The 26815-nt window shown below is 35.6% G+C and overlaps 1 protein-coding gene across 1 annotated transcript in view; it reads right to left on the bottom strand.

The window, feature by feature from the left end:
* Positions 1 to 26815, bottom strand: part of LOC150102128 (uncharacterized) — an 83388-nt gene that overhangs the window by 15352 nt on the left and 41221 nt on the right. The window contains exon 6 of the mRNA XM_090398954.1: positions 2038 to 2136. Coding sequence (XP_090255080.1) covers positions 2038 to 2136 — 99 coding nt within the window. The remainder of the gene's footprint in view (positions 1 to 2037; positions 2137 to 26815) is intronic.

Here is a 26815-nt window from a genome sequence, read left to right on the forward strand (position 1 = left end):
AAAAGTTGCAAATACAACTCAGAGGATAATTGCTATGTTGAAGCGAATCTTGACATGTTAGGATAAGGAAGTAATTTTGCCCTTTATAAGGCTTTGATAAGACCACACCTGGATTACTGTGCACAGATTTGGTCTCCCAGGTTCCAAGGGAATAAAGAAGCTGTGGAAAGGGTACAAAGAAGAGTTACAAAGATTATATCTGGATTATGGGATTTAGATTATGAGGATAGATTGCGAATATGTGGATTGCAGACTCTGGTTAACAGGAGAAAGAGGGGTGATATGATACAGGTCTATAAACTTTTGAATGGGTGTTATAGCATTTCAAATGATGAAATTTTTTGTTATATGGAAGGCGGGGAGAGAACGCAGGGGCATCCATGGAAGTTAAGTTTGTTCACAGTCAAGAAAGGGGTAAGTGCTAGGTTTTTCTCCCAGAGAGCAGTGAGTGAGTGGAATAATTTGCCCTTAGGGGGAGTGAGTGCATCTAGTGTGAATGAATTTAAGGGGAGGTATGATAGCTGGGTTGAGTAATATACAGCCTCCCTCGATGAGTCCTTGACTCCCTTGAGTTCTCAGATAATAACAAAACAAAAAGTTATCCTTTCGTTTTTATTTATTTATTCAATCAAAATCAGCCACCACTAAAAAAAAAATAATGTAGCATATTATTATTATTATGTGACACCTCCAGGGAGTCCTAAGACTCATCGAGGGAGAGTGTGCCAACAGCATCGAATGATTGATCTCCGTCCAACTACTAACCGCACTCAAACTTGCTTAAGCTATTAGTAGCAGAGGCTCTACCAATTGACCAATTTTTCTTTAATTCCAAAATCTGACAATTCCAAAAGGCATCACCCAAGTAGCTAATGTAAAATAACTAAAAAAAGGTCATTAAATTTCTTAACTTATTAGAAAAAAAAAAAGAAAAAAAAAAGAAAAAAAATTATATATACACACACAATTAAATAAAATAAAATTAGAAAAGATTAGCTGATTTATAAAATACTTTCTCCCACAAAGAGGATACATGCAGACCATTGAATATTCAAAACACTTTGAGCCCAAACGGTCTGGATTTGCAGAGAATGCTATCAACATTAGACAGAGTACTTTGCTAAGTCTGGCAATTAAGGTGGATGGTCCAACACTGGGATCTTCTTATCAGCCAGATACTGCTTTACAGATGGTGCACTATGGGCTGGAGCATATAATAACACTGTGGAAGCTGTGGAAGAATAACACTCGAATTCTTGATGGAGAAGTCGAGTGTTATTCTTCCACAGATCAGGGTCTCTTCTTCCTCACGCGTTCTCTCAGCTTGGCCAGAACCTGAAGGTAATAATGTTTGTTAACTGTCTGACCCTCTGGCATACCCATTCAACCATTGCCATGGCACTGATATAAAAAAAAAGATCAGCATTGTGTTCAATTTTGACTTGTTCATTCTTGCTTTTTTCTTTCTCGGTGAGGTGGGAGTTTTCTAGTGCCTCGATTATCTCTTTGTTTCTGGATCATACCGGAAAATCCACGTCTCATCACATGTGATGATCTTCTCCTGCAAGTCTGGTTCTGCTGTCAGCCATTCCATGATGTCATTGCAAATTTGTTTTCCAGCAAAGCGACTTCACATGCGTTTCTTTTATAACTGTCTACAGACTAACTATGAGTGACAGCAAACAATGATTATCTCAACTGCTTCTAGAACCTTCAAGGTCATTCATGGCGCAAGTGCATCCCACTGCTATGAGCACATGCTTCGCAGCGCATCTTGTCTTGTTATTTAATAGCCACACCTTGCGTATATATAAATATATATTTTAACAAGTTAGGAAATTTAATGATCTGTTTTTTTTTTAGTTATCTTACATTAGCTACTTAGGTGGCACCTTTTGAAATTGTCAGTTATTGTTCGATTAGCTTTTTACATGTACTGAAGATGCCTTTGATACTTAGGTGAAAATATACTAATAAAATAATATTTTATGTGCGTTTATTCCAGTGTTATAATTTATTTAAATAATAACTGCTTACCTGCTTTTTTTTCTTCCCTCTGCTGTTCTGTCAACACCAATGGTTCACTTCCTGATCTAAAAAATCCTGTTTTGCCCATTCGTTCCAAAAATGTACGAACTGCAGTGAATAAAATAAAATAAAAATAATTACTATCTATCTATGAATTAATGAATGACCTCAGTATGATAGATAACATAATTCACAGATATTTTATATTTTTATATTAGTGATATTTAATGCGATGAAATTTTCAAAACTACACTTGATTAATTACCAGTTTATCAAGGTGATTATTTAAGAATATCATTTTCCGATATGTATACACACAAAATATTCTGTTATTATCTGTTTCATCTTACAGGTAACCCTAGTATAATGTGGCCCACAAATTGTAGTAACCCTTATACAATGCAGTTTCGATATAACATGGTCTACAAACTGTAGTAACCCTTTATCTTTGCATAAATTTTTCACCACGTGACTTAAAAATGAAATTTTATCTTAATTAATTTTGTGTCTACCTGTATCGCTCATGTAGTTATAAGCAGCGAATTTATATTAAGGGAAATACTCTTTAGCATGCATGCACATTTTTGTGTATGTGTTTATCGTATACCTTTATTATCGCGCATGTAGTTATAAAAATTTATATTAGTGGAAATATCCTTTAGCACACATGTACGTCAGTTGTTTATCATATCAAGTGTTTATTATTGAAAATTGTCTTCAAAAACGAATAGTTTTCTGCCAGGAAAGCGCATTAAAAATCATAAGTGTGCTAATCTCAAACTGAGCACTTTATTTTCTGGTGAGTTACATAATTAATATGTAATGCTTTTTTCATGTAAAAAATTTATTTTTTATAGTAATAGCCACTAAAACTGCAAGAAAAGGGAAAAACAACATTGAAAAGAAAATTCATTTCTCTCGAAGAAAAATTAAAATTTTGGATCGGTTGGAAAATGGAGAAAAACCAGTAGTTGTTGCAAGGACTTGGAATTTAAATGAATCAACAATCCGAACACCCAAACAAAATGAACATAAAATCCAAGAAAGTGTTTGTTGCTTGGTCAACAGTAAGTGCAAAGCACGTTGCTCATGTACGCGATATTCTAATGGAAAAATCGCTAATGATTTGGATAGAAGATTGCACTCAAAAGAAAATTCTTTTGGAAGGAAATCTTATTAAACAAAAAGCTCTCAAAGTTTATAAACATTTAAAAGAACTTGATCAAAATTCTTCAGTAGAAAGCTCTCAGCATGGATTTTGTGCCAGTAAGGGTTGGTTCGAAAACTTTAAAAAGCAGTTTTCTTTGTATAATCTTAAAATCCAGGGAGAATCAGCATCAGCAGACGTTGAAGCTGCCCGGAAATACCAGAACTTTTAAAAATCATTGAAGGAGGAGGTTATAGTGCAGACCAGGTGTTCAATGCAGATGAATCCAGGTTATATTGGAAAAAAATGCCAAAACGCACCTGTATTTCGAAAATTGAAAGATCAGCTCCTGGATTCAAAGTTTCCAAAGACAGAATTACTTTACTGTTTTGTAGTAATGCATCAGGTGATTACATGACAAAAACCAATCCTCAAATCCTCTGCTATGAAAGGGTTTGACAATTCATCCCTACCTGTTTATTGGAGGGACAACAAAAAGACATGTTACAGCTAGCATTTAGAAAGTTACACAAAGAAAAAGAATATCGACTTCAAAATTCTATTAATTTTAGATAATGCACCAGGCCACCCAACAAATTTATGCCATCCGAATATTAAAAACGTTTTTACCGCCTAATACTTCTTCACTTATTCAACACTCGACCAAGGAATAATATCAACATTTAAGTCATATTATATTCGTCGAACATTCCAATTAATTTTGGAAAAAAATTGAATCTAATCCAAACATGACACTGCCTCAAGTGTGGAAAGAGTTTTTAATATTGAATTGTGTGAAAATTATTTTTCTGTCCATTAAAGAATTAACCCTCTACACTGAATGCTTGCTGGGGAAAAAATATGGCCTAAAGCCATTCTGGAACAAAATTTCATAACTCCTGGATGCCGAGTCAAGTCATATAATAAACGTCACACACATTTCTGGTGAAGAGGGCTTTTGCGATATGGTTGAAAATGAAATTAGTGAATTAACTGATGGGGAAACGGATTTAAATGAGAAGGAACTGGTACAATTAATAGATGATGTCGAATCAAATGGTGGGGAAAGTTCTGCTGAAGATTCTGATTGTGATAAATCCGTTAAAGAATTCAGTTTAAAGAAATTAGCAGAAGGATTGGATTTGGCAAGAAAATTAGGAAGTTATTTTATTGATAATGATCCCTCAATGGAGCGCTTCGGAAAATTCACGAGACAATGGGATATTTCTTTAGCTCCATATTATGAACTTATATATGACCTTGCTTACCACTATGCTGCAATAAAAAATTCACCATAGTGGTACGCAAGGTCTTATTATTGACTTCTTGATAACTAAACCAGCTGAAGTATGCAATGAGAATTATAGAAATGATGTCCAAGAGATTTCAAGTGATGAAGAGTTCCGGTCACTCGTAAATAAAAAACATCTGCGAAATGTTATTTTTGAAGCCAGTGATGACGATTAAAATATGCACTTTATTTTATTTTGCCTAAACATTCATGCACTATGTGCAATGAAGTTTATGCACAATTTGTAATTTTTATAATTTTATACTATGTATTTCTTACCTGAATTAATAAAAATATTTTTTTGTTGGATATGTCATTGTTTATAAAAAATAAATAAAATAAAATAATTAAAAAAAAAAGATTTCGGAACATAACCCTACTTTTTCTATATGATCTTAGTCTAGCATAACACGATTTATATAAAGCAGCATTTCTATGGAACATAACATTTGCATTATATGAGGATTACCTGTATAAGCCTTTTTCAACCAAAACAATAACTGTTATATTGTAACAGCATTTTAATTTTATAAATCATAGTTTTATGTAGAGTGCACTGTTGCACTCCTATTGTCAAAGGGATTATTCTTCATACCTACTCCAACAAATGAAGGAAGATGTTTTTAATACAACTTGCTTGCTCGTAGAAGATATATGCAACTATAATAGTCAAGTGAGATCTTTAACTTTTATTATATTCTAAGCAATTTGAGAAGTAAGACTGAATGAATGAAGTAAAAACAATATCAATCTACTCTATAATATAAAATGATAAGCCTTTTATTGTAACGTTTTTTGTCAAGTTATTTGAAACGTTTTGAAACTCAGGGGCAACCCTGAGTGTCAAGTCTTCAAAATTGGAATCATCAGAATTCAAGGAAAACGGGCCTTCCAGTCCACAACTTGGGGGATTTGGGCGCCATAGGTGCCGGGGACCCCTTTCGAGTTTTCAAAATTCGAGTCATCAGAATTCAAGGAGAACCAGCCTACCAGTCCGCAACTTAGGAGGGTTGGGCAACATAGGTGCGAAGGGGACCTCCTTTTCGAGTCATCAGAATTCAAGGAGAACCGGCCTACCAGTCTGGAACTCGGGGGGTTGGTATCAGGGGGTGGACCCCCTAGTAAATAAATAAAGTGAAACTATAGAACTTTTAGATAAATGCTATATTCAATTCTGTACAGTGTTTGATATTATCCTTCAAAGATGAATTTAACTGCGAGGGTCAGAAAGTGAAAGAAAAGAAGAAAGACTGAAATTAATGGGATACAAATCTGAATTTTTTTTTTCTTTGATCTGACATTATGTAATTCTTAGAATGGCCATATAGTTATCCACTATAATTAATAAGCACTTAAAAGTTAGAAGAATATTAAAAATTCTTTGCTAATTGCAATTCTACAGAGAATAACTGTCAGATCTCCTTAGAGAGACAAAAAGAATAACAACATATTGATATTTTAATTTTTTTATACTTGAAATACACGATAGTTTTTGAAATCAATGGGTACAAATCTGAAACATCCTAACCAACCAGTAAACAAAAATTATACATAAATATTTCGTTAATTAACTTTCCATGAATTACTAATAACATAATAACAGACAAAACATGGGAGTTAACAAGTTGAAAAACAGAAAGAGGGAGCACAGTAGAAACTTATAAGTTACTGAAGGAGTTATATAACGCTCATGTAAAAGAAAATTTTCAATATATAACAAGAAAGGAGAGAACTAGAGGTGCCCTCTGGAAATTTTGTAAGAGTATGGTAAATAAGTAAGGGTATGTGAACTACACTTTTTTTTTTTTTTTTTTTTTTTTTTTACTTGGAGTAGTGAATGACTCAAATGAATTACCAGGAAGTAGTAGTTGTGAGTATCCTAACAGTGAATGAGATTAAGAGGGGTATGATAGGTACTGTGTGAATAATGATTGGTGTACATCTCCTGAGACGAGTCTTCTGACTTCATGGAGATACCTATGTAATAATAATAGTTTAACTAACATTTCATTATCAATGACAGGCTATTGAGCCTAACACAAAAATGGAGGACTAGATAGGATATTCTTTCCATAACTTTTTCTCACACAGATTTCTTTGAGAACTAAGCAGAAAAACTTTCTACAAATATTTCAAATCTGGAAAATTTTAATAATTAATATGGTGACACTATTTTACTACTTGTACATGGATAATATGACTACTTCTGCACTGATTTAGTTTTCAGTACTTTCTCACACTGATAAGACCTCAATAAAGGTCAAAATTGGAATAGCGACTCTTTCATAATGCATAGTAATATAGACATCTGAAAGGAAGTGTGCTGTGCATTAATTAACAGCTCAAAGCCAATGCTTCTTAGATTTAAAAAAAAAAAAAAATATGGAAACAACTTCTATGTTATAGTAAAACTTTGGTTTATATTAAACTGAAGTTTAACTATAACACAATAGTTGTATTACAGTAAAACTAGTTAGTTATTTCCATAATTTAAAAAAAAAAAATGAATGCTGATCATTGTGCAGCTATAAAGGTGTTAGATCTTGAATGAGGACTCTTTCAACAAAAGAATCATTCATTCAAGATTTAACAAGAACATAATAATAAGTAATAAAATACTTGTGCTTACTTTGCTAATAGCATATATGAGAGAACATGTCACATTTTTACCTTAGTAAGAAGTAAAAATAGAAGAAAGATTGTATGTCTAAACATAAATATATTGTTTAAAATGTTAATGTTTATTTATGCTCTATACAAAAACGTGTATCTGAGTGCTAACAAGAGTCCAAAGGTTGCTTGCTGACCACCATCGATGACGTAAACCACGAGACGAAGCCGTTCATAGAAAGCGAACGGAATTCGCGTTCCACGAAAAGAGCACTCATCGAGGAGAGAGGTATGATGCCACTTCGTAAGAGCGAATAGGAAGGCGCCGTGAATAAAATTCGAATGCGGAAAGAGGGCGCTGTGACAGAGGATAAATACGAGTTCACGCATGTTTAAACCCCCCATTTTTTCTGATCCTGTTTTCTTGTGTGGACCAGCGATGCTGATGACCGGAAGGAAGCTTGATGACGACGGGCTGCAACCTTTTCCCCATTGCTGACTAACGCAAGTCGAACAACGCTACATGCGAGATGAGGCAGTTCTCCAAACTGGGCCATCGGTAAAGCTTTTGCCGAAGTGAGACAGCAAAGGATTCCTTTTGATGGTGATCGAGCTAGTGACACCCATGAGATGAGTCAGTGTCCAGCAAAGAAAAGTGGCCATTTCATAACGAACATGTGACTTCCACATGGCGGCAATCTATCGTAGCAGAAAGATATCCCCACGAAAGAACCACGACATCTTCACATTAAGGTGGTAAAGTACTGAAACTTTCTTACCTATGTAATAATTAACTTTAGAGGAAAGAAGGAACAAGATTCTGACTAGGAAGAAAAAGAACTTTAAAGTAACTTTGTGCTCAGTGATTTAGTGACTGTGTTGGACTGGTAGTCTGAGAACTTAAGATTGTGCAGTTCCTAATTTAATGTAAAGGGGTCAGAATGACAGAAAGTTTAGTTTAAAAATTGATCTTATATTTTGTGCTATGTGTGAACCTAATTCACCCATGGAATGTGAATAGTATACTTGTCATTCTCGTGGAAAGGCTTAGACGTTGGTTATGCATTTTTTACTAAATGATTTAAGGAAATTACAACGTCAACTAGGATATACATTAAAACAAATTTTAATATACTTCAATATTTCGGCAATGTCATGTTACCATTTTCAAGAAACTTAAGAAGACGTGCACGCAGGCACAACAAGCAGTAAGTGAGGAAGAAGCAGGAAGCTATTATTTCTCCTAAAGTCCTAATGGTGCCCCCCTAGTGGGCAATGTTGGTATTCTTGGGCGATTGGGCTGAAGGTCTTCTTATGTAGGTTTCCCAAATTTGAGGCAGTCTCATGCAGCCAAATTTGTTGAGGTTTGGATTGTTTCTTAGGGCTGAAGCTGATTCCACGAAAAGCCTTTCATATTTGTATTTACTCTGGTGTATTATAATGGCATTCTTCCACCGTATTCTATGGCAGGTATCCAGCACGTGGTCAGCAAGACCAGAGTATTGGTGTATTGGTGAAAGCATACTTGTCAGTTTGAATATTTCTTATTTGCTTAACTAATGATTTAGTAATGATTTGCCTTTGACATGTTAAACTTAATTGTAATCTCTTTAGCCATTTAATAAATATGTTTTCTATGTAAGCCTGAGTTTGTCTGAGCATGAGACTGATTTTACCACTCAGAAAATTATGGACCTATGCATTAGGGGAATATAAGGGGAGTTAAGAGTATTTTGGCCATGACTGTATGCTAAGATTTCTAAAGCTACTTAATTCCTTTAACAAGGTTCTAACACTTAAATTCTGGGAACCTTCTTAGGACAAGAATTTTCTGTCCTTAGGCTCTGACTGGCACAGCTGAAAGAAATAAATATCGTCAGAGTCCGAAAAGGGGAACAGGCAACAGAGAATTAGTTTAGAGATGTTCTTAGTAGGCACAAGAGAAATAATAGTAGTAAAAATATAGAAAAACAACGACGTAACAAAGGAAAGGATTCAATGCTTTTTAATCTTCTTATCATAATTCATGACTGCAAAGTCAACTTTTTTGGAAATTCAATCTCTAGCTTTTCCCCCTTGCATTCTTCTTAAATTCCTCTATCCAAGGTCAAATGATCACTCTTAAAGATGAATTATAATTAATATGGTTAACCAGTAATTCTTGTGATGTTATTATGAAATCCAAGATCCTATCTCTTCTAGTATGTTCATGTATATGTTGCTCTAAATATTTACTATCCCTTGTGTTAAATAAGCTCTTTCATTCTGCTTATCTCTTTAAGTAGATGGGCTAAAATATTAACCAACTCCTTCACTATAATAACATATTTCCACCCTTATCTATTCAGACTCTATTGCTTCTTATGCAACGCAGTCTCAAATTCCTATTCAAAATAGGGATCCCATAAAAAATAACTAAAAATATAAAAATCTAGATAGAATAAAAAGTAATTTAAAAAAAACATCCTTAGCTCCCCCCACTCCAGCCCTAATGTACTCCAGGTTTAAAACTTTCATGGATGGGAATTACATTAAAAATAATAATAATAATAAATCGGAATCTGCATCTTATATAAAGTCACGAAAGGAATCTCTCTCTGTCAATCTCCCCATGGCTGAGGACTTGCAATTCAATGTATTAGTCCTCTATTTGTCTATGTCCTCTGTCATTCTAAATGCATCCTCCAACATTGGTAAGTAAGAGTCAGAATTTGATCTAGCTATCTCAAATGGGACAAGCCTCTTCCTCTAGTTTCTGGCATCTTGATGTGCATGAAAAGTTTTTCAATGTTCTCTCTTCCTTTCTTCTTGATATGAGTCCAAATTATCTGAGGATACTTCTTTCCACTATGTTGCAGAGACTCATTCCAGGATTTTACTGATCTCTGATGCTCAGGTTGGTTTTCAACTCTCTCTCCAAGGAACTTGAAGCATCCTTCTCCAAGCCCACATTTCAAAAGCATTGATCTTAATTGCCTCATTCACTGTCCAAGACTCTGGGAGAAGAACCACTGAAAAAACTAATGATATGACCAATCTGACTGCTGTGTTGATAGATCTCACTGTACTCGAGTCTTCTTGCTTTTTCCATATGACTCCTTTCGGCAGAGATAATAATTCCTACACAGATAAACTGATCAACTTTATCTACGTTAGTAGGCAGGCCTGAGTATTTCCATTATGATTCCTATCTAGGATCATCACATTGTTTTATGATATTGATCATGAGTCCATATGTCAAACTATGCCATTCGGTTCTTTAAAGGAGTTCGTGTCCTTTTCATTTTCTGTTATTAGTACTACATCATCAGCATATCCTAAGTTATTGATTCTTGAGCTACCAATCAATACGCCTCATTCCAGTTATCCAGGGATCTCTTAATGATTTCCTCACATTAGACATCGAAAAGTCCAGGAGAAAGTATACAACCTTACCTTACTCATTTTAGTGAACAGAACCCATATGATATACATGTTGTCAATTCTTATTGCAGTTTGGTTAGTGTTAGCTGTGTGAGGAGAAGGGAGTATAGCCTGTGGATATGTATGGCATGTGTATGAAGGAAGAATGAAATTATACAGGCATGATGGGTTGCATTTGAATGGCTTTGGAGTAAGTACACTGGAGAAAGTGAATGCAAGAGCAACAGGGAAATGAAGAGTGGATGTTGAAAGTGGCAGGGAATTTGAGTATGGAAATGGAGTATACTGTGATGTGAGTGGAGAAGTTGAGACTGAGCAGATATATGAGTTAAGCAGTGATAAAGGTGATTAAGCAAGGACAGGTGTGGTGAGGAAATCATAACCAACAAGTGGTTTGTATAGGACTGGTTATAGACCTAAAAATGAACTGCTATGTTTGCTAACAAATGCCAGAAGTATCAGAAATAAGAGAGATTAAATGGTTTCGCTGATTGAGTTTATTCATCCCAAAATTGTTGGAATAATTGAAGCATGGTTGAATGAAGATGATATCCTAATGGGAACAGAAATGGAAGTATACAGTATTTTTCACGAGAATAGAAAGGACAAACAGGGAGAGGGAGTGCTGCTGATGAGAGCAAGGGAATTATGTCCTCATAACATAGACACGAAAGAGGGAAATTCTAGCAAAGGATTTCAGGCAATGTGTTGTGAGATGGAGACTGACAGGAAGAGATATTTACTTGGATGTTGCTATGGGCTAGGGAATGTGAGGATGAGGAACAGTGATGAAGAAATGTATAAGCAACTTTGGTTAGTGAACAAGGAAAGAGTGATTATTGTGGGTGATTTTAATTATGATTATAATTATAATTATGATTTAATTATAGATTGGAATGAAGAGATAGCATTTGGGAATAAGGAAAATGAATTTCTAGAATTCTTGAGAGAAAACTATCTCAGGTGCCACGTAAAGGAGGGCACGTGAGGACCGAGAGTTTTAGATCTGACCATTTCATCATAGATTGTAATTGTGAGTGGGGTTTCATACTTTCCTCCAGTTGGTGAGAGTGATCATGAAGTGATCAACTGGATTGTGGCTAGCCATATGCAGATTTCTGTGAGGAAAGCATATATGTGGAAGCACAAGGCTGGTGATTAGGACAACCTTAGGAGACAGTTGGATATATAACATGGAATGAGGAGTTGAGTGGTAAGGAAATAAATGCTGCTTAGGAACTGACAAAGAAATACATAATGGTATCAATGTGTGAATGTATTCTGAAGGACAAAAGACTGAATGAAAAGACAAAAGAAAGGTATAAAATGAATGAATGAGAAGCTATCTGGAAGAAGTTACTTTGGAGTAATCTAGAAGAAGTTACTTTGGAGTAATCTGGAAGAAGTTACTTTGGAGACAGTACAAGATGAATAATGGTAATAATCAATTACATGAAGAGCATAAAGAACAAGCCAGGATAGTGACTCAGTCAGTAAGGAAAACAAAAGTGCAGTATGAGCAGAAATTGGCAAATCAAGTGAAAAAAAAAATCTAAAAAAAACCCCCTAGTTTTTTTTAGATATTGGCAAGCAGAAGGAAGAATGATTATGGTAAGATGATGTAAATGGATGAAAACATTAGAATGAAAACTGCTGAACGAGACATTGTTGAGGTATTCAGTGGTCAATTTATAAGGGTATTTCATGATCAGGGTGGAACATGAGGAACTTAAGTGTAGAGAACATTAGGAGAGGATGGCTTAATTGTGAGTGAGCAGGAGGTATTTGTGGAAATAACCCTGATGTAAATAAGTCAATAGGATTTGATGACATCACCATGCATCTTAAGGGAATGTTCCAGGGAATTGGCAGTAGTATTGGTATGCTTGTTCAATAAGTCTTACAACAGCACAAGTTCCAAGGGACTGGAAAGAAGGTAAAATTGTTTCACTGCATAAAGCAGTGATAAGGCTGTGGCTACAAATTATAGGCCAATCTGTATATCTGAAGTTGTGCTGAAGGTACCAAAGAGACTGGTAAAAAGTAGGATTCCCACATGCTTAACCACTGCAGTATTCTGTGGTTATCAGCATGAGTTTGTTAACCACCTTACTGGCCATTATGGATCAAATACACATCCTCATACACTTCGTATCCATCATATGTATCAATGTAATATCAATGGTATTACAATTTTAATATGCACTTCTCATCCATGAAAACCTTGACGTCTATAGACGTTTTGGCTGGTAGCATGGTTAAAGGGAGATCGTGTTTTACTAACTTACTTATGTACTACAACAAGGTGACAAATACCCTGGACAGGGGAGATGCGTATACAGCGGGTGTAGTTGGATTTTGCAAAAGTTTTTGATAGACTGCCACACAACAAACTGTTAAATAAATTGAAACAGATGGGACTTCTGTTTCAACGATAATAGACTTCTGAGTTGGATCAATGACTGGCTGTCAGATAGGTATCTGAAAGCCTTGTGAATAGGAGGAGGAGGGGGATGATTGAGACATACACCCTCTGTCCAAAAAGAAACCGAACTTTTGATAGAAAATAAAACATAGGCCAATTATAATTATTCAAATAATTTCTTTCAATCAATATACTCTCCTTCAGCTTCGATACAGCGTTTGGCATGGTCAATTAATTCGTTAAATGAGTTTTTTATATCAGTTTTTGGGATACTGTTGAGGGTCGTGGTTACTGCCACTTGAACGTTTTTAATGGTGTCGTATCACTTTCCTTTCATCAGCAAATGAAGTTGGGGAAGAAAAAGAAGTCACGGGGTGCTAAATCAGGTGAATACGGCAAGTAATCCAAACACATAAACTTGGTTTTTGCTCAAAAACTGTCTCATAATGTTCAAACAATGAGATGATGCATTATCAAGCAAAAGTGACAGCTGCCTGCATCACAATATTCATGCATGTACGCAACGAATTCTCGATATCAATTGATTCAAAACTTCAAGATAAAACTCACCATTGATCGTTTGGCCAGGCAGAATGAATTCTTTGTAGATATTGCCCTTGGAATCATAGAAACAAATCAGCATTCTCTTTACTTTTGACTTCTCTAATTGACTTTTTTCCGGATGACCCTCTTCTGGTGGTTTCCACTCAGCACTCTGGCGCTTTGTTTCAGGCTGATACCCAAAACACCACATTTCGTCACCAGTAACGATCGTTTCGAGGAAGTTTGAGTCCTTACGAGCAGTTTTAATGCGGTCCTTGCAGTGTTCGATACATTTTTTGGTCATCGGTCAACTTGTGGGGAACAAATCGCGAATTCAATTTACGAAGGCCCAAACTCTCAGTCAAAATGTTGTCAAAACAGTTGATTTTGGAATCCCTAATTCATCTTCAATCAATCTCCCGGACGACTTTGGGTTTTCTTTGATGAAATCATGCACTTTTTGGATGTTAACTTTGCTCACTTCAGTTTTTTGACAGCCCGGCTTTTCGTCGTCCTCAAGCATCTCACGATCATTTTGAAATCGCTTAAACCACTTGTAAACATGAGTATGGGATAAGCATTCATAACCGTATGCTTTTTTGAAGCATTTCAGTAAAACTTTTACCAAGTTTAACACAAAAGTCAATCGCAGTTCTCTGTTTGAAAGTCATTTTCCGACCGGCCGTCAAAACACACGGTCACTCTTGGCACTATAACTCTGCCTCTAATGAAACAAATGTCATAAACAGTTGACACAACACTAATGAAGGGTGCCACTTTTGACAACAAAAAGATACAAAAGGTAGCACCACTAGTTTCTTCTATTTTTGAAAAGTTTGGTTTCTTTTTTGGACAGAGGGTATATATGTTAGTCAGGTGTTGTTAAGAGGTTGGCATGGAAGAGAATTTTCGTAGAATGGAAGAGAGGAGTAGAACTAGAGGTCATTGAATTACATATTTGGCTTAATCTTTTACTCAAGTGTAAGCAAACAAAGTTTTCCTGAAATAATTTCAGGAATGGGTCAAGAGATCTGGGGTTGATGATTGATAGAAATCTGAAATTCAGGGGACATATTGCAAAGGTGGTGAAGGTAACATTGCTGCAATAATGAGAATGACACTGACCTGCAGAGATAAAAGGGTTATCATTCCGTTGTATAAGACTCTGATCAGACCACACTTAGACTATTGTTCTCAGATTTGGTTCCCAGGATTTGAAGGGGATAAATTAACCGTGGAAAGGGTACAAAGGTGGATAACAAAGATGGTTTCAGGACTGTACAATGTTAATTATGAGGATCTGCTGAGGGAATGTGGACTGCAGTTTGGTGGATAGAAGGAGAGGTGATATAATTGAGAATTTTTAACTGTCGAGAGGTAGTTATTATAGGGTTGACACTGGGGAATTCTTTCGCTTGGCTGAACAGTGGGAAGGAGTGATGACAAAGGGCCAAACCTGGAAGTTACGAAAGGAAACTGTGAGCAAGAGGTGAGGAGTGGTTTCTTTGCATGGAGGGTAATTGAACCATGGAATTCATTGCCTGATAGAGTGGTGACAGCGAGAACGGTCAATGAGTTTAAGGAGTGGTATGATAGACTTTGTGTTTCCTAGGAGGGACCTCCCTCAATCAGTCTTGATAGACTTTATGTTTCTTAGGAAGGATCTCCCACGATGAGTCTTTGGACTCCATAGAGGCCTGAATAATAATAATAATAAAAAACTCTTGGTAAAGATGGTATAAGTTCTGATTACTGGCTTTAGTATCTCCCATAATGCAAAGCACATCTCCTGGCGGACATGTACGATGCTATGCATTAAGGGAAGGGTAACCACCGAGACTGGTTTCGACCTTTATTGAGATCTCGTCAGTGGGAGCTAGACGCAGAGGTGGTGATGCTAAGGTGGAAGTAATGCAAAAGTCATATCACCATATACTAATTGCCAAAAGGTGTCAACACCTTATTATTAAAATTCTCTGGATTAGAGATAGTTGATGGAAGTTTTTTTGGCTATTCTACCAATCACATATTTGACTTAATCCTTTACCCAAGGGTAAGCAAACAAAGTTTGCGCCTGAAATATTTTCAGTACTGGGGCAACTCGTGGTAAAGGTGGTATAAGTTCTGATCACTATAAGTATCACCACCTCTGGGTTTAGCTCCCACTGAAGAGACCTCAATAAAGGTCAAAACAAGTCTGGGTAGTGGCCCTTCCCTTAATGCATAGCATGATACATGTCCGCAAGGAGATGTGCTTTGCATTATGGGAGATACTACGGCAAGAGATCAGAACTTATACCACCTTTACCATGAGTTGCCACAGTCCTGAAAATATTTCAGGGGCAAACTTTGTTTGCTTACACTTGGGTAAAGGATTAAGCCAAATATGTAATTGGTAGCATAGCAAGTGAACCTCCCACGATGAGTCTCTGACTCCATGGATGTCAGATGTTAATAATAATAATTAGCATTTATTATCTAATACAGGGCTGTCCAAAGCACTGCCTGTGGGCCGCATCAGTCCCACCTGTGGATTTTGATTTTCACGAGCTGAAAAATAAAATAACAATTTGAATCAAATGTGTATTAGATATTTTAATTCTATCACTAATTGATAATCTCGATGTTGATAATTTTATTTGGTGTTTTTACATCACTATATACCCACATGTTTTTCAAATATTAGATGTGTCAAAGAAGTGTTCTTACACTGTTTTTTTTCCCAACGCACATGCTCCAGGGAACGTGAGTGTGCGATTTAGTGCACAATTAGTGTTGTTCATTTGTTCAGCGATCGAGGTAATGTCACTCCTGCTCACCAAATTACTAGATAAGCATTGTGATGTGGCCCTCAAAAAAATTTTTTTTTTTTTAATGCAGCCTTCGGATCATCTAACATTGGATAGCCCTGATCTAACATATCTGAATTTTTTTTGTATAGATACTCATAGTATTCTTCCCATATCTAAACTTTATTTTTCTTTGGTTATGGTGTACCTATCTTTATCTTCTAAGTTATAGTTTTGCCTTGAAGCTATTAGAGAGTGCTTTGATTTTGAAAAAAAAAAATTTTTATTTCATTACTGTCTGTATGGGACTCAATCTCCTCAGAAAATAACCTCAGTCTATTCTCACTCACCATGCTAAGATAGAGGCGAACCGAGAAGGAGTGTACTGATAGCAAACGAATCAATACAGGCTGTGTGAAGAGTGAATAACGTAGGATTTGTGGACCTATGGTCTGAGTTTAACAGAGAGAAGGATTTGTATAATGCTGACAGATAGCACTTAAACGGTTATGATGTTAGGTGTCCAGAGAGAGAGAGAGAGGTTTGTTCACCAAAAGTGCTGAAGTGCAAAGTCAGGAAAACTTAAGTAATTAGGGTGGATCAGGTGTGTGCGTGTGCGTGAAGGCATTCATGAGGTGAGTGAATATGAGAATGATCAACGAATGCAGAATCTAGTCTCTCAAGCAATAATAGCAAATAGGTTAGTCAATTGAGGAAGTAAAGAACCTAAAAGAATGCTACAGTTTCTATATGCTAATGCCAGAAGTATCAGGAACAAAAGGAAAGTTTTTGGCATTGGTTAGTGCAACCTCACAAAAAGTTACAGATATTAGTGACACTTGGCTAACAACAGATAATGCACTTACAGGGATAAAATGTGAAGAGTTTAGTATTTGCATCAGGAAGGGGTAATGCTGATGATAGCAGATGAACTGCAGCCAAAAAGAACAGAAGACAGGTGGGAGAGTGGCTGTTTTTATGAAGCAGTCTGGTGTGACACTGAGACCAATAAGACAAAATGCACAGTTGGTTGCTGCTATAGGCTGGGGGGGGGGGGGGTTAGGGATGATGTGGAAGACATGAATCAGAAAATTGTACAAATGAGTGTATGCTGAGTATTTATTATGACAGACTACTGAAAGATAATTACTTGAGGCTGCATGTGATGGAGGGGAACTAGGGGTATGAGAGTATTGGATCTAGTCATAGGATCAGAAGAGCTATCCATAACCAAGATGGACATGATGCTTCAATTGGGGAGAGTGACCATAGTCTTGACTTGGGAAGTTGCAAAACATGAGGAATATTATAAACATGGGGTATTTTTGGAACTACAAGGCAAGTGATGATGACAGGAAGAAGATTAAATCTGTGCCATGGCACAAAAACCTGCAAGGAAAGAATGTTAATGGTGCATGGGAGATAAACAGTTAATGGGCACTGGAGGAGTCAATATCAGATTGTATATCCAAGATCGGGAGGATTAATTCAGGTGGGAATTAAGAGATGAGTAGTATTATTAAGCTGCAAAAAAAGAAAATGTTGTGGAGGCTATATAAAGAGAAAGATGACCAGTATAGTAAGGAAGTCAAAATCAAATAATGAGAAGAAACTAGTCACAAGGAGGCCAAAAGAGTTCTTTCATTATGTGGCAGGTAATGAGGAAGAATGACTATGGGATGATAATCTTAATGAGTGATGATGGCAGCCATGAGACCAGCCACTAGACACATTCCTTAGCACCTAAACAAGCAACACAAACGTATACAGTTCACAATTGAGATTGAAAAACATAACACACTGCCGTTTCTAGACACACTTGTCACACGTCTCCATTCGGGCAATCTTTCCTTCACTGTTTACTGGAAACTGACACATACTGGCCAATATATATACATAAACTCCTACCACCACCCAACACAAAAACTAGGTGTCATGAATACCCTAAAAAAAGGACTCTGAAGATCTGCTCCAGTGAACAGACACTGAAAGACGAATTTAAAGTGATCAGCAATACTTTTCAAAAAAATTGATACAGCCAAAACACTATTAACAAAATTCTCCACAAGACCTCAATAAAAAACAAAGACAAACCAGACTACAATAAAACTATAACCATTCCCTACATTAAAGGGACATCAGACAAAATAAACAGATTACTACAAAAATACTTAATCTATATTTGAGTTTTAAGTCAGTGGTAAGTAATAAAGATAGACAGGAAGATGGTCCAATGTAAAATCAGATATGAGACAAAGATGTGCACTCACTCCACTCTTATTCATCATTTATATGGATCACATTATGAAGAGAAATCACATAACACTTGATCTCAAAATTGTACCACGTTAATCTTGTGTCTTTACTGTATGCACATGACATTATCTGCTTAAATAAATTCACTACAAGACTGCAGGGTTACTTAAATAAATTGAATAACTACTGTAAACAAATTTTCTGCAACTAGCTGGTATGGTAGGGAGCCAGCTGAATAAATTTCAGCAGGTGCCTTACCATGTCAACTAGTCAAGATACTAAAGCAGCTCAGTAAGTTTTTATATTAATTTTAACTTATGAATCTGAGAGCTGGTTAGAAATAAAATAGTTGATCAATGACTGAGGACCACAGACATAAGAGTTCTGAGAAAATTTACTATAATTAATATATGGCATCAATGGCAGAATTATATTTAAAAAGAATTAGGAAAGAACTTGATATTATTAGAATGTGTGAGTAGAGCTAGTCTCAGTCATCTTCACTTAAACAGAATAGGAGAGGAAAGGTTATCAAAATGGGTGTTTGAGAGAAAAATAAAGACCAAGATCTAAGTGAATCATCAGAGCTTTTAGAAGTGTCTTAGAACAGCTCTTCCCAAACTGTGGGCCACAGCCCCCTTGGGGGCCGTAGGTTTCGTTGAGGGGGGCCGTGAAATAATGAAAAAAAAATTTAAATGTTTCAAGAATAAGTAGATTTTTATCTTAAAAGAAACATATTTAATTTTTATTTATTATTTCTTTTTGTTATTTTTTATATTTTAATGGGAAAAAATCGCACATTGGTGGGGGTTCACAAATTTTGCTTCCTGCATATTTCGGAGCTTAATGAATATTAGTAAATATATGCTTATTCATATAAGTTTCATTTCAAAGGAGAAATCTAAGAATTGCAATTTCAAATATTTCACCTCATATCGACTTTTTGTGTAGCAGTATTGAAACACATCCATCACATTAAATTGTTATTAAACTTCTTTTATGTTTTTAATTCTTTCTTTATTACTAATCATTTTACGTGTCGTGTGCTTGTACTACAAATGTACAATAAATCTATCTATATAAAAATATAATGTGCCATGTAAAATACTAAAAATGTAATATTTGCATGTGATTTTTGCAATATTCACTGTGTATGTTTTGTATAGAATATAAATACAATAAATATTATAATAATATATGTCTATATTACGATTATTTTTCGAGGGGGGGGGGCATGAAATATTTTAATTTTTCCGAAGGGGGCCCTGGCATCCAGAAGTGTGGGAAGCATTGTATCTTATACTAGATCTTAGAAGATCTAGTATAAGATATAACAATATACAAGTCTGACAGATAACAGGCTAATTGGAAGAAAATTACAAATAGGAAGTTAGTAATAACGTAAGATTATTATGTGGTGTTATCATAGTATCCTGTACCTTCAGGATACATATCAGGATTTCGGTAATGATGTTGATGGTTATCATATTTAAAAACCATATTTAATAATTTTTTATCAACAGATAGTAGATTGTGTATTTTTGATTTTATGGCAATTTTGAGAAAAATGTCTTATCAAACATGTAAAGCATATGTACAATTTCTACCACAGTAGTTTCTAGTATTATCATTATGAAATAGGCAACATTGATTTGTTTCATATTTTTAATTCTGTAGTTGGATAAGCAATATGAAAAACTACATCATAGTTTTTATAATGTCGCTCTCTTTCAAAAAAGAAAGTTACAGCACATTAGTACCACGGGAAGGATAAGAGTTAGATAATTTAGAAGCTCTGTTTTTGAGGCTAAACGTGGAACTTTTTTTTTTTTCCAAGACATTCCTGACCTTCAATAAGCAGGGCAAATTTTGGAAAATGTAACTTTCATAAACTTATAATAAAGTGAGTTTTAAAAATTCTGAAATCTTATGGAAATAAATGGCAACTATCTGGGTAGATAAAATTTTCTATAGGATAATTCTAAACATCTAGCATCTCTTTGTTAAAAACAGGAACTGGAAAGAAAACATTAATGTTACCTAATAAGACTCTGAGATGCAGATTACACGAACTTTAATTGTTTTTCTTACACTGTGACCTTCAACAATTTCTCATGGCAAGATAGCAATCACTGCAGTCTTTGTCAACCAAAATACCTGACAAATGCACACATTTCAGTAATCTAGATAGTGTAATAAGAAATATAATCCAAATAAACAAAAATGTTATGGAAAAACTTGTAAAAAAAAAAAATAAAGAGTAAAGTCAATGAATACTTTCTGAATTTCTACTGAGGACATAGACACCATGTTAAGGGTATTCAGGACACAGAGGACATACCATACAATAAACATGAAAAGTAATTGATTATGTTACATAGATATATTTATATTGGTTTTCAGAAGAAGATATAGGGATTTTAAAATAAAATTGATCATCACTTAGTTTTTAAAATAAAGTTGAGCAGCTCTCAAATGTGAACTGTACACTCAAATACAAATATTCTTAGAGGAAAAAAAAAAAAAAAAAAAAAAAACAGTTTAAAACTAGAACCAAACAAAGAGACCCAATAGAAAAACACTGCGGAAAACAAAGATTTAACTCAGAAACCATGTGGCAAAATAAAGTTCTGATTTTTCTCTCTGTAAAGAGAGAAAAATCAGAACTTTATGACAGACTGAAGAAGTTAAAGACAGTTCTAAAAAAAATCAATCAAAAGATCTTAGAAAAGCTCGTCTTTCTAGAACACTGAAAGAAATGTACGAAATTTAATTATAAATAAAAGCAACTAAATAAAATTAATGAGAAGACTTACAGAAAATAAATATTGTGTGTGGGGGTAAATGTTTTGAAAACTACTACAAAAAGCTAACAAATGGAATAAATAACACTCTAAAAGGAATCAGATGATGAGTATATATCAGTTATATTTCAGTATTTCAAATTGAAATGAATTTGATTAGATACTAGATTAGTGAATTGAACAGGTGATCTACTAGATAAGTATCTGCAAACTGTGCATGGGGAAATGGTATCCTGGAAAGTCACTAGTGGTGAGCTGCAGAGATCTGTTTTGGAGATGTTGTTTATCTTGTATATTAATAATACTGGAGATATGTTTAACCTCCCTACCGGCTGATGTGGATGAAACAGTGACACCAAATTGCACTTCTTATCCATGTTATTCAATGGTTGTTAGAGCTTCGTATCCAGATTTAGCTGAACGTCTATAGAAGTCGTGGCCGGTTGGGGGGTTAATTGGATATATGCAGCTGTTTGCAGATGATGCAAAATTGGGGGAATGACGAGTAGTCAAACAAATGTTGTGCCTTACAGCTAGATTTGAATAGATTGGAAATGGTAGTGGACAGGGACCTGAAATTTAGGGATTAAGTTTAGAAATTAAGGGATATTACATCCCATATTGTTTCTTAGCCGAATAAGAAACTCAAAGAGTTTCATGCCGAATAAGAAACTCAAAGAGTTTCATGCCGAATATAGAAACTATATAAAGTTCGGCAATTCCAAGCGTAAGCAAATACCTGGATAGTGTTACAACTGACCCTATAGGGAGTGCAACACCGAGGCAACTCATGGTAAAGGTGGAGCAAGCTCCGATCACTATTCCTGATATTAACTCATAATGTGAACTTAGCTCCTAGGAGCTGTATTTCTGTTCTACATTATGAGAGAGGGTCACTATCCAGACCGGTTTCAACCTTTATTGAGGTCTCATCAGTGAGTAGGTAGACCTAGTTAATAATACCAAGTTTGTAGCGAACAGAACTTGCATCCCTTCTATGAGTATTGCCAAGGTGTCCTAATAAATTATATGAAGAGCCAAAGGCTTCAATTCGGCGACGTAACTAGTCGCCGAATTGAAGCCTTTGGCTCTTCATATAATGAATAATTAAGGATTAAGTTTGCACAGGTTGTAAAGTCATCTCATAAGATTATAGCAATGATGCAGAGGATCGTATGAAGAAAAAATTATTTTAAAAATAAAAGAAACAAAGAAAATGGTGCGGCTCCATCTGTGGTAAGTCCTTGATCAGATCCCTGATACGGATTATCATGCAAAGATTTAATCACTTGCTTTTCGTGGCAATATTATATCCTAATATATCAAGAGATATATTAAGCTAGAGAGCAACATGCTCACATAATTACTTACATAAATTAGAACAAAACAGTATAGATGGTGACCAATAAGAGCTCATATTATTACTTGCAGAAATTATTAAGGGTGGTAATAAGCATGTATAAATTGGCCAGTATGTTATTAAGAGAGACTTCAAGGGAGTCAGGAACTCGAGGGAGGCCATACTACTCACAACAGCTGTCATACCTGTTCTTGAATTCATTCATGCTACTTGCACACACAACATAAAATGGCAATTAATTTCAATCATGCACTCCTCTATGAGAGAAATATCTAACCCTAACTCCCTTCCTTGACAGCATTCATTCTCAACTTCCATGGATGCCCATGTGTCCTTTCAACATCCTCCATAAAATGGAAAAAACCATCATCTGAAATCCTGTATGACTTTTTCAGAAATCTGTAAGTTTCAATCATATCACTCCTCTTTCTCCTGTTTGCTAGTGTCTGCAGTGCACAAATTCTCAATCTGTGTTCATAATCAGTATTCCACAATCCTGATATCATTTTAACACTCTCTCTCTCTCTCTCTTGTATAAAAGACTGCAAATACAACTCGAAAGATAATTGCAGGGGTGCTTAAGGATCAAAGCTGTATAACTGAGAGGATACCTCCACATATCCTTTAAAGTAATGTGGAGAACCGACCAGGGCTTCTGACCTAATGGCCAATCCCCACCTTCTCGTGGTGCACCCTGTTGGGCATCTACCTGGATACTGAACGAACGAGGATACGCTGGCAATTTGGGATTTAGCCGACCAAATTTTATTCTTATTAGTTTAAACCAAAATACCACCAATATAATATGACATTGTATATTTAATCACACCAAAGTGTATGACTTTGCATTTATTAACATTGAAATGACAGCCATTTTCACATGCCCACAATTCCAGCCTATTCAAATCATTCTGTAAGTACTGCATATCAGTAGCACTCCTGATTACTCTACTTATCTTTGCATCATCAGCAAATAGCTGTATGCTACGTGTCAAATCCTTACCAATGTCATTAATGTGCTGAATGAATAACAATGCACACACTAATAGAGGCACACACCACTGCTTACCTTAAATCTTGCAGATTACCCCCCCCCCTCCCATAGACATCATCATCAAATTCTTGACATGTACCCTCAAGGGGTGTACAGGATATGATAGTACTACATGAAAAATTTACATCATTACTAACTTCCTACCTACAATTTTCCTCCAAATCAGTCCATTACTTGACAAGACTCCAACATTATCAGATCTTATATTTCTATCGTCTAAGGCACTTTGTACCAGATCGACATAATAGGGGTGACTGAAACAAAAAAGACCAAAACTGGTGAGATCTTTCTGAGCAATAAATACAAAATGTTATATTCAGGCAATAACAATCAAGGAAAAGAAGGAGTAGCCATAGTATTCAACACAAAATACGAGGCTAATCTTCTTGAATGGCAGTCAGTCTCAAGTAGAGTAATGTGGGCAAATATGAGAATGGGGAACTGGACAATGAGACTTATTTGTGCCTATGGTCCCACAGAAGGTTCTACTAAGGTAGAAGTGGAGGAATTTTTTGAGGCTTTAGAAAAAGCAACTGACACAATGAAAAAGGAAAAGTTGGTCCTTGTTGGGGATCTAAATAGTAGAGTAGGAAATGATTGGGAGACATACAAAAATATTTTGGGAAAATTTGGAGAAAAGAGCAAAGCTAATAATAATGGCAAATATCTGTTGGATTTCTGCTCAGGACATGGACTGGTTATTACTAACACCATGTTCCAACATAAAAATGTGCACAAATTCACATGGAGAGAAGAGGCTAGGAATAAGAAAAGTCTCATTGACTATGTTATTGTTGATAGTGATGTTTTCTCCCTGGTGCAGGACACCAGAGTGTACAGAGGATTTGAAATTGGAAGTGATCACTATTTAGTCTTGAGCAGGATAAAATTGAATTTCATATTGAAAAGAATAACATGTAAGAAAGTTTTAAAGCGAATAAAAGTTGAGCAGCTCTCAGATGTAAACTGTAGACTAAAATACAGAAATATTATTGAAAAGAAAATGAAAGAGTTTGAGAACAGGAATCAAACCTTGGAGATTCAGTGGCAAACTCTGAAGGAAACATTGATTGATTCTGCCAGAGAGGCATGTGGTGAGGTTGTGTGCAAAGATAAAAAAATCAGAACTCCCTGGTGGACACAGGAAGTTAAAGAGGCAGTGAAGGAAAAGAAGAAAGCATATCAAAAGTTCCTGGCAAATAAGTCAGCTTTTACTCTTACAGAATACAGAGACAAATGTAAGAAAGCTAAACAGTGTGTAAAACTAGCTAAACAAAAGTCATGGGAGGACTTTGGCAAGAATATAGAAAATAAATATCAAGAAGGTGGCAAAATATTCTGGAGGTTGTTGAAGAAGCTTAGGAATGGAGGAAAGAGTGCTGTAAAAGGAATTAGAGATGATAAAGGTGAAATGAAAACAGGAGAAAAAGATATCCTTGAAGTATGGAGTAATCACTTTGAAAAACTGTTAAATGAAACAAGCAGTGATGACAGCACAGTGATAAAAAACACTGACCAGGCATGCAGTCAGGAATACATATCTATACTTGAAGTAGAAAAAGCCATCAAAGGCTTGAATTGTGGAAAGGCAGCAGGAGTAGATGATATTCGACCAGAAATGCTGAAGTATGGTGGTATAAGAGTCTTACAGTGGTTGCACTGCATAGTTCAGAAAGCCTGGACAGAGGGACGAATTCCCGATGATTGGAGTAGAGCTCTCATAGTACCCATATATAAAAAGGGAAATAAAACTGAATGTGAGAATTACAGAGATATTTCCCTACTGAGTGTTCCTGGCAAGATCTATGCAAGTATACTTGAGAAACGGTTGAGAAGAATTGTGGAAGAAAAGCTTGGTGAAGAACAAGCTGGATTCAGGCCAAATAGAGGCTGTCAGGATCAGATCTTCACTTTACGACAAATAGTTGAGAAAGCATGGTAATATAACAAAGATCTGTATTTAAGTTTTGTCGATTTGGAAAAGGCATATGACAAGGTGCCAAGAGAGAATCTATTCAATACGCTGCAGTTATATGGTGTCAATGGGGCATTATATCAAGCAATACTTAGTCTTTATTTGAGTTGTAAGTCAGCAGTTAGAATTGAAGGAAGTACAGGAAGATGGTTTAATGTTAAATCTGGTGTGAGACAAGGATGTACATTATCCCCTCTGTTATTCATTATCTATATGGATCACATTATGAAGGAATGTGGTATTAAACCTGATATCAAAATTGGAGATGTTAATGTCAGCTCTTTGCTTTATGCGGATGATGTTATACTTCTAAATAAATCCGCTACAAGTCTGCAAGATTCTCTGACTAAATTGAATAGCTGTTGTAATAGATATGGTATGAAGGTCAGCAATAAAAAGACAAAGACAATGAAAATAGGCAGAATCATTGAAAATGTCAACTGTGTTGTGAATGGAGAACCTGTGGAACAAGTAAAACATTTCAGCTACTTAGGCACAATTTTTACTGAAGATGGTAAACTAAATATAGAAATAGACAACAGAATCAGCAAAGCTGGTATCGTGGGAAGTCAATTGAATAAATTCATATGGAATAAGAAAGAAATTAGTCGGAACACTAAATTAGCTGTATACAAGACTGTGTTCAAACCAATTTTAACTTATGGATCTGAGAGCTGGGTCAGAAGTAAAACACTTGACCAAAGACTAGAGACCGCAGATATGAGAGTCCTGAGAAAGATTAGTGGCGTGAACAGATGGCATCAATGGCAATATCATATTAAAAATGAGGATATTAGGAAAGAACTTGACATTGTCAGCATCCAGGAATGCGTTAGCAGAGCTAATCTCAGATGGTATGGTCACTTAAATAGAATGGGAGAGGAAAGATTAGCAAAACAAGTGTTCTCTGCCAGGTTGGCAGGAAAACGACCCAGAGGAAGACCAAGATATAGGTGGATTGATACGGTACAAAGTGCCTTAGACGATAGAAATATAAGATCTGATAATGTTGGAGTCTTGACAAGTAATAGACTGATTTGGAGGAAAATTGTAGATAGGAAGTTAGTAATGATGTAATTTTTTCATGTAGTACTGTCATATCCTGTACAC

The sequence above is a fragment of the Typopeltis vanoorti genome, chromosome 10, assembly GCF_054136105.1.
Source record: "Typopeltis vanoorti isolate ZY-2024b chromosome 10, IOZ_Tvanoo_1.0, whole genome shotgun sequence".
NCBI lineage: Eukaryota > Metazoa > Arthropoda > Arachnida > Uropygi > Thelyphonidae > Typopeltis > Typopeltis vanoorti.